The following is a 9462-nucleotide window of genomic DNA, read 5'->3' as shown; positions in this document are numbered from 1 at the left end:
AGGAGCTTTGTGGATTCAAAGGATTTGCTTTCCCCTCTCAAAGAGCCGCTATTCTTTGATGATTGGGCAGCGGCAAACTTCAAAGTAATAAATCTTATTTCTGACTGGCTGGCGGCCCACCAAAGTCCTTATCAAATTCTAAGAAGTGATCCCTCACTCTCCAGATAGACCAGGGATATCTCGCAGAGAGGAAGCACTGAGGAGTGCAGACCTGCTCGACACCATATTTTACCGCGAATGCACATGTTTGTCTGAATTAGTGCTTTTATTTTTGTTTGTTTTCGCCGAGAGGGAGGAGGACGTCTACCATGGCAGCAGTGGCCGTACTGCGGAATGAAACACTTCAGGCTTTTCTCCAGGTTTGTGCGCAAGTTTTTGTTTACTCTGACGACTTTTAACAACTTGTAAACTTCCCCATCCTAGCTGATTTACGCGTGCGTTACGAGCCTTTTGTGTTTAGCAAAGGTAAAAGTCGTGCCACGCTGATAGTCCGCCGTCATATAATTTAATTGCAGTCGCTAATTGTTTTTGCGCGTTAATGACTCCTGCTGCAACATAACGCCAACTTTTATGTCGCGCCATCACGATTCAGGCAACAGGATCGATTCAGAAATCCAAACTGTCCTGACAAACCATTTCGGCTTTTGTTTGCATTGAGAATCGCGGCACCTTGTTTGTGTTTTCACCTCATGAAGTGTGCTAGATGATGGTTGTAATGTAGAAAATGTGTGTCTCGGTTATCCAGGATCGCACTCCAAACTCTTCTCCAGAGAACTGTAAGCACTCTCCGCTGGCTCTCCTGGCTGCCACTTGTAACCGGATCGGGCATCACCACGGATCAAACCCCACAGATTTCCTCCAGGTCCCTTACGACCCGACCCTGGGCTCCCCTTCGCGTTTATTTCACCCGTGGACTAACGAGGGGACCCCTCAGAGCAGCCTGGCGAGCAACTCTACTTTCGGACTATCCTCCAAGCCCCAGCTGTCGGCGCACATCCAGAGCTCCTTCAGCTCGCACCACGAACTGCCCCTCACCCCTCCGGCGGACCCCTCGTACCCCTATGACTTCTCCCCTGTGAAGATGTTACCTTGCTCCATGCAGTCTCTGCAGTCCACCTGCCCCCCCACCTACGTCCCCGCCGTCAGTTACGCAGCTCCAACTCCCATCCCGCCCGCAATGCCCAGTTTTGTCACGGGACCCTCCGGCCTTGTGCACCAGCAGCAGAGACAGTTGTCCCCAAACCCTGGGGAGGATATTCCGTGGTGGAGCCTCCAGCAGGGGAACCATGTAAGCCACTCTTCCTCCCTCGCTCCCCATCGCTTCCAGCTGCAGAGGGGCTTGGTTCTGGGACATACGGACTTTGCGCAATATCAGACGCAAATCGCGGCGCTGCTGCACACCAAGTCCCCTCTCGCAACCGCGCGGCGGTGCAGGAGGTGCAGGTGTCCGAACTGCCAGTCCTCTACGTCCAGCGACGAGCCCGGCAAGAAGAAGCAGCACATATGTCACATACCGGGCTGCGGGAAAGTTTACGGGAAAACTTCTCACCTCAAGGCGCACCTGAGGTGGCACTCTGGAGAGCGGCCGTTTGTGTGCAACTGGCTGTTCTGTGGCAAGAGTTTCACCAGGTCGGACGAGCTGCAGAGACACCTGAGGACTCACACGGGGGAGAAGCGCTTTGTTTGCCCGGACTGCTGCAAGAGGTTCATGAGGAGTGACCACTTGGCAAAACACGTCAAAACTCACCAGAACAAAAAAAGCAAGTGCCACGACAAGACACTTGACCACGTCAAAAGGGAGGACACGAGGAATATGCTGTAACACACCTTGTAGTCATTTGAAACAGTAGAAATCACTAGTGCAATACAGTCAGTCCTCCATTAGTTAAAGTCCACGGTGAGCTGCATTTTTTTATAGGGTATTTTGTTTATTTTGTTGGTTGGTTTCTTACATCCTGACAATAGTTTCTAACATCGCTGGTCTGTGTAGCACATTTTTGTATATAGGCTATATAAAGTTTCATAAGTTAATTTGGGACCATGGAGAAGTTATAGCTCATGAGTTTGAATTCACTGTCTATATCATATCAAGAAGACAAGTTTTCAACTTGTGTTTTGATCATTGTCTTCGGTGGAAGATTTCACTCCCCTGTAAATCCTATTTAATAGCTTTTGTTGAATGAAAGTGTCCGTTTTTTGCTCCTTATGGGGTGTTTTTAAGCATGCTCTTGAAAAGATCTGCTATTGTTGATATGACCCAAATACTGTGTGAGAATAAAGATTATAACATTTTTCCTCAACCCAGATTAATTCATTTAATGTCTCTCAGCTATGTGGGCGGTGAGACGATCAGGTTTGTGTGCGCAGATTCTTACCTGGGTTCGTGTGCCTTGTGAATTGTTAAAGTTTTGCAGTGTAACAGTAAAATCCAGATCTTAACTTGCTGTCCAGATCTTAACCAGCTGTTTTGTTTAGTGAAGTCAAAAAAATGTAAGTGATCTGAGGACTTGCAGGAAAAGGTGTGCTAACACTTGATGTCCAGCTGTTGGGGATGGTCAAAAATGTTTAATCCGCTCAAAATAGAACCATGTTTCATCTGACTTTGGCGATCCTGAAGGTGAAAAAGATGTTTGCATTTTTTAAAAATTGAATTTCTCACCCTGCTCCTCTACTGCTGCTGTTGCTGTTTAACCTTTAACACAAGCGAAACAATATTTAGGTAACGTAAAGGTGACAGAAGTTGAGTCGGTCTGGATTGCATTTGAAAATCTTCCCAGAAATATTTGGACATGTGCACACAGCGTAAACATTTACAATACAGTGTCAGACAGGGAAATATGACAGTGTGAGCCCTGAAATTTGGCCGCCAACTCAGGAAAAACTGACACATAAAGCATCTGAAACATTCCTCTCTGTCATACAGAGACCTGAGCGCTTCAAAGGTGCATGCAGGTGCTAATATTCTGTAATGATTTAATTCTACCTCTAAAAAAAATGCTCCTTTTCATGGATAGAAATGCAAACAACTCTCAAAATAAATAAAGATTTCACTTAAAGTTGTTTGGAGAATATCACGCATTTTCTCCACAGTAGATGTTTAATTTTTCTGCCATTAAAGCCAACTGTTTGAGTGCACTCATTTGTTAATGCACTCTAATAGATGTGGTCTCTTTGTTTTGTGCCACAGTTTTTTGCATTTTACATTTGCCTCTGTGGACTTTGCAGTGACACCGCAGGCTGAGACGAGAGCCATTAACAGAGCAACACTTTGCCTTTCAGCTGAAATATCACTGGCTTCGTGTTACTCTCAGCATGTGCTGCAGGTTTAATGTCTCACCTGTCTGAGTTTCTCAGAGTGTCAGCGGCTGATGGACAGTCCAGTTTTCTGACCAAACTAATTGGCTAATGTCTTTTTTGGTCCAACAGAGAGGGGAATAACTATAACTGTAGGGCAGATTGCACTTATGACATTCTAACACCTACACTAAGTGTCATGTCATATTGATCAGTGCTGCAGCACAGCAGTGCCTTACACAAAGTGCAGTAAACTAACTCAGTATTTTATATTGGCTTTCTCCACCCAGATTGCCACATCCTGACTGGGGATTTAAAGTGAACTCATGGGGGGAAATTACCTTGATTTTCTAACCTTCAAGCAGCTGGTGGTGGAAGAAGTATTCTGATCCTTCACTTAAGTACAAATTCAGCAATGTAAATTACATGAAAAATCCCACTTCAGTATATGTGTAGAAGTAGTTGGAGTTGGAGGATCAAAGTAAAAGTACTGGTTTGGTCTCTGTGGCTGATATATTCTTATATGTGACATCATTAGATTATTAACACTGAAGCATCAGTGTGTGAGCAGCATGCTACTGGTGTGGCTGCTGGAGGTGAAACCAGTTTGAACTACTTTATACACAGTTTCATATACAGGGGCACCAGATATATTATTAATGGAAGAGGAAAGAAGACAAAATATGTAGATTTTTGAAGAGATGATGGATTGTTGATTTTCAGAGGGAAAAATCACTATTTGGTGGAGCTGATAGCAGCTCATAGACATCTGAAATGTACCCAGACTACACACTGCTTTTTATATGATGTCAGAAGCCAAAAAGGTCGGAACCCACTGCTTTACTCTTTAAGAATGTGTTGTATTTTAAAAGCTTGGCATAAAATCCTCATCTTAAAAGTAACTAAAGCTCTCAGATAAATATAGTATGTAGCTGAGTAGAAGTATAATGTAGCAGAAAATTGGAATTACTCAATTAAAGTACCTCAAAATTGTACTTACGTACAGTACCTGAGTAAATGTACTTAATTACTTTCCACCAGCTACTTCAATATAACTAATCAACACAGAGAAGTGATGAGCTCTTTGGCGTCTGACTCATCTGAGAGATGATCCACACGTCCAGTCCAGCCTGATCGCTGCTGGCCAGCGGTGACTCTGCTCTCCTGTCAGGCTCATGACGGATCACTGAAAATGTCAGTATGAGGAGAGCAGCCGCTGCCATTCTTTGCCATTTTGACGTGTCGGTTTTCTGCCTCAACAGCGCCCCCTTTTGTAAGCGGCCCCAGTGGCTCATGAGAGCAGACAAATATTATTCTGACAAATGTGGCTGATTACTGCAGAGGTCCATGCTTGGAAGACAGTTACATCTGGAATCAGACCTTTTGAGATGTTGACTCACATTTTGTCCAGGAAGATTCTGCATGTTTGAGTCCATTTTATTACTCAATTTAATTATAACTCTGTTCAACCTTTATCTGACAGTGCAAAACAGTTTGTTTTGTTTTCTTTGTTGTACAGTGGTAGGGTTCACTTGAAACTCCTTGTAGTTTACTTAAAAATCCTGATTTCATCTCATTTCATTTGGGGTCTTAAAGCTGTCTCCACACCAAAATTCAAATTATAGGATTTGAATTTGTTCGCTCCCAAACTGACTTTAACCTGAATGTAAAAGGCCAGACAAGGACAGGAGCTGCGAATCAGCCTCAGCTAGATGCTCATACCCACATACCTTATAACTGTGAGCAATATGCTACAATGTTGTCACTGTTAAAGGAAATAACAAATAAATACATAAAGCGGTAGCACGTGGCAACATTTAAATACAAGTTATGTTTGCTAGTGTTGTCAAATGTTTGTTTACATCATTTGTGTCTATAACTCAAAGCCTTCATTTTTATACAGTATATAATAAAGGAACCTGCAATTTTCATTTGTAAAAATACTAATTGGAGTTTTAAAGCAAACAAAATGTTAGAAGTGTCTGCTGAAGTTGTCAGTTATCTTTATCAGCTGTAGTACTTGGACCTGATTTGACATAATATACAACACTGTACTGTATTATTTTGCATATGCTGCCTTGTTGTGCACATGCTGCACTTGGACTTATGAGAGTTGTATCCAGTTCTGCCAAAACCCAAGAACGACCAATCGGCATGAATATTAACCTACATTTATCACAAAAAGAAGGAAAACCTACACTAATATGATGAGATGTGACCATTTGAACTATAAAGTCTTTATCCTCATTTTATGATCCTATTATGAATTGATGCCTATGGATGGATATGTTGAATGCACCAGGCTGGCTCTGCACAAAGGCATTGTTCGGCTCTGATTTGGCTTCATTATCCAAGTTGGAGTCCCTATTCTCGAGCGCTGTAGGAGGCCATAATGCTTAATTGTTCAGAGAAAGGATATCATATATTGTGGCTTAAGTTTTTTTCTGAAAATGAAGGGAGGATTTAAGAACTTCAAATATTCATATTACAAATGCCTGTCCACTTGATCTCAACAGTCTGATAGAAAGAAAAGCATCATTAGTATTATTAGAATAAGCATTATTGCAGATCAAATGCTCATTCTTTATGAAATTTCTGTCAGGGTTACACTGTGGTTTATATAGTTGTATATAAACAGTCAATACAAGGTTTAAGACGAACTAGAATAGTTATTTGCTTTTTAAGTGACCAGATTGGGTCAATATGGTGCCAGTGTACTAACTTTACAGGTCTCTCCCCTGTCGTGCAACACTGTGGGGACACTGACTTTGTGGTGCCTAAACTATTTGAAATGTAACTGATCAATTTGGTGTCTGAATACTGTTTTTATTCATGTTAATGTAGCCATTATTGTGACAGAAGAAAAACATCACTATAACAGGTAATTCCAAACATTTGAACTGCAAAGTATGTATTTATTATTTGATATTTATTGATGATATGAATAATTTAAATTTTGTTTATTTATTATATTTTATAAGTATTTGTATTTTCAACTCTTTCTATCTCCGTGACAACCTTGCAAACACCACCCAATCATGAAGACCACAGGATGCGACTGAAAGCTCCGTAAGTAATCCAATAAGGTTTTTTTCTACTTCCACAAACATGAGTAACCACTGAAGCTCAATATGTTTTAAATCTGTGAATGATTTTTACATGTGTCTAAATGCTTAACACACAGAGGTTTATATGTAATCATGTATCATTGAATATAATGGCAGCTTTGTTATTCTGTGTTATCTGTCACTCGTTAACTTAGCGGATGGTGAAACAGCTGTTGACAAATATAGTAATAAAAAAATCAAAACTTCCTTAAATCTGCTTAAAACTATACTATACTGTGTTCTTAACAATTTAAGCATTCATGCAATGGTTATACATGCTATATAAAACAGAAATTAGCGTTAAACTACAACATTAAAAGTTGCGATGAGTGCTGAAAGAAGAGTTAAGATGTTTATCATCACAATTCCAGTTTAGAAAATAAACTAGTTTCATGTGTTAACTACCACCTTTAGGAATCACATTGATAATCAAGGTTTAGGCCCTCGTATAAAAAAAATGAAGTGATTCACTGCAGTCACGTGAGGTTTGGGGATCAGTTCAGTCAGCGATGGGACAGTTTGTCAGCAGACATGACATTACTTCACTGTGACACTGGCTCTGCAGAGGCTGTTCAGAATAAAATGACTGACAAGCAGCGGCATGAATCAAATGATGTGAACAGCTCTGCTGCACTCTATGGAGGATAGCTATGTACTGCCTGGAAAAGTCTAGCTGGTGTTACATTTAGTGAGGCAAGTGTGCCTGGACATTCAGATCAGTCTGTGATCTGAAGTTGGATTGGCTGAGAAGCATCTTTGTACCTTTGTCAATGCTTTTGTGCCTTTAAATCCACTGAAAACATGGTTTCAAATCTGAGGTATTTCTGTAGTTAATCTCAATTATTTTAAAATGTGTGACAGTCAAAATTAAAGCTCAGAACATTTAAATGGAGTAATGTCTTGTTTATTAAAAGTCAAATAAATAAAAGGTAATTTGCACCATACTGATGTGTTTAAACATATCTGCATATGCAGGAAGAATCTGTAGGCAGGGGGCAAGATAGCAAAAGAGGTGGAACACTTCAGCTACTGTCTGACAACGATTTATTTTTTTATTAGCTTTTTTCCCCTTTATTTATCACCATTTGTATGCAAATATCTGTTTATAGAGGTCAGCCAAAATGTCACCTGACTCCATTCTCATGTTTCAAGTTGCTAATCAGACTATGAACAATGACCCGTGCACGGAAGAGGAAATCCTGGCCTGGATATCTGTTATCAGTTATCAGGATGTCCTCTGGCTACATCGGAAGCCCTGAAACATTGGCTGTTGCTCCAGGCTAAACAGTTGTCAGATGACAGCTGATTAGTTCCGAGATTTCCTTCAAGTGGACTGCATAGGTGTGGTATGATCAGCTGTCTTCAGATTATTATTCAAATATTGCTCAACTCCGATTGGTGCATACAAATGACATCACCCGCCCAAAATTGTGAGACAAACACAAACAAGACACAAAATCGTTGAGGCCTTTTAAGTAGAACATGACACAGTTGGTAAAGCATTAAATTAGGACCAGAGACCTGAGAATCGGCTCAGGGTTTAAATAAGTTTTTATATCTGTTACTTTGGGATGATGAGGGTCTAAAATGGGAACCAAAAGGCAAGATCACCTGCACCAATAGAGCCAAACACTAATAAGTCATTTAAAAGGACATAGTTATTGAACCTCTGTGCACATATTTACACATTTATACATGATGACATGATGAAGAATAACATTTCAGTTGTGTTTGTTGAATTCTAAACTGTGCCAGTTGTAGCTCCATTTCTGGTACATCACTTGTTTTAAGGTTTTGTTCTGTAACTCGTGTAACTTTGCTGGGAACAATGACGTCTGTGCTGTGACTCACATCACGTAGTCCAGACCAGGTCTATTTCTGGATCCCCTCTTATGACCTGTAGAGAGAGTCTTGGTGGCTTTGTCACAAATCTGAAGCAGCTTGTTAAACCTGCCTGCATGCTAGAAATAATTTGTCTTGCAGACCCACGAAGGAACATTTTAATAGAGAAACTGGTTCTCTACCAGGCCCTGGACAACAGATGTTCAGCATACGTATGAAAAAAATCTTTAACACAGTAAAACTGAACCGATTATACTGAATCACGACTGTCACTGACTGGATCAGGAGCTATAGCAGTGGAGCTCTGCTCACTGGTGACTCAGAGCACCGCTGTCAGCTGTGGTTCACAGTTTTACTTCCTTCTTTGAATTATATGTTTACGTTAAAGTGACAAAACCCTTTAGTAGTAATTATGACGGGAGCAAAAGAGGAAGTCTGCTAACAAAGTCTGCATAGAGAGGACTCGACAAAATATCACATTTTAACACTGGAGACTGCTGTTTGTTTCCTAAGCATGACCATGACTGTTCTGTAATCTCTCCTCTGTGCGGTTGTCATTTTAACCAAACCACATTGTTTCACTAACCTTTAACAAAATACTTATTTTAACACAAACCAAGATCTTTCCCTGTACCTAACCAAGAGGTTTTTGTGCCTAAACCACACCTTAATGATCGTGTTGTGACATCATAAAACTGGTTTATATTACCTCCACCAAGGAGGTTTTGTTTTCAGTTCTGTTTGTTTATTTGTCAGCAGTATTATGGAAAAACTACTGGCCTGAAACTTGGTGGAAGAACATTGCATCAGCAAAGGAAGAACCCAATACAATGGATCCGAATCACATCGACTCGGGTGTGATTTGATTGATTTGGATCTCATTGAATCAGACACAGGAATTATTTTGTTAACATCGTGACATATTTGACCTTGGCATAATAGATGCCATACATCGTGGAATCCAGTCGTAAAGTTCAGTAGTGACAAAACATAGCCAGTTGTAGAAATATGAAGGCTTAATATCACAATCCACAGTCACTGGGACCAGTAATCCACGTGTGGCTGCTCAAACATACAGAAAGCAGTTGTTGTGGAGCGCTCAGTGGTTTCATGGGAGAACTGCTATAATCGTAGGCTTTTTTTTCTCCAGCTAAGGTGTAGGTATAGTCAAGTAAATCTACTTATCATAGAAGAGTGGACCATTGGCCTTGTAGAGGTC

The 9462-nt window shown here is 40.9% G+C and overlaps 1 protein-coding gene across 2 annotated transcripts; it reads left to right on the top strand.

Moving 5' to 3' along the window:
* Positions 1-289: 289 nt before the first annotated feature.
* sp5a (Sp5 transcription factor a) lies at positions 290-2251 on the top strand. 2 transcript variants are annotated; one of them, XM_041951233.1, is made up of 3 exons: positions 290-359; positions 746-1189; positions 1226-2251. In XM_041951233.1, the coding sequence occupies exons 1-3, from the start codon at positions 309-311 to the stop codon at positions 1820-1822; spliced, it is 1092 nt and encodes a 363-aa protein (XP_041807167.1). In that variant the 5' UTR covers positions 290-308; the 3' UTR covers positions 1823-2251. The 2 variants fall into 2 exon arrangements, with proteins under 2 accessions (XP_041807167.1, XP_041807166.1); XM_041951232.1 differs by having other exon boundaries at positions 746-2251.
* Positions 2252-9462: the final 7211 nt, after the last annotated feature.

The sequence above is a fragment of the Chelmon rostratus genome, chromosome 13 (genome assembly GCF_017976325.1).
Source record: "Chelmon rostratus isolate fCheRos1 chromosome 13, fCheRos1.pri, whole genome shotgun sequence".
Classification (NCBI taxonomy): domain Eukaryota; kingdom Metazoa; phylum Chordata; class Actinopteri; order Chaetodontiformes; family Chaetodontidae; genus Chelmon; species Chelmon rostratus.
This window is presented reverse-complemented; position numbering and strand designations above follow the sequence as displayed.

Excerpts from the sequence above, each read along its gene's own strand:
- sp5a (XM_041951232.1), top strand. The coding sequence starts at position 309 with ATGGCAGCAGTGGCCGTACTGCGGAATGAAACACTTCAGGCTTTTCTC. Across the intron at positions 360-745 it reads CACTTCAGGCTTTTCTCCAG|GATCGCACTCCAAACTCTTC; the intron begins GTTTGTGCGCAA and ends TCGGTTATCCAG.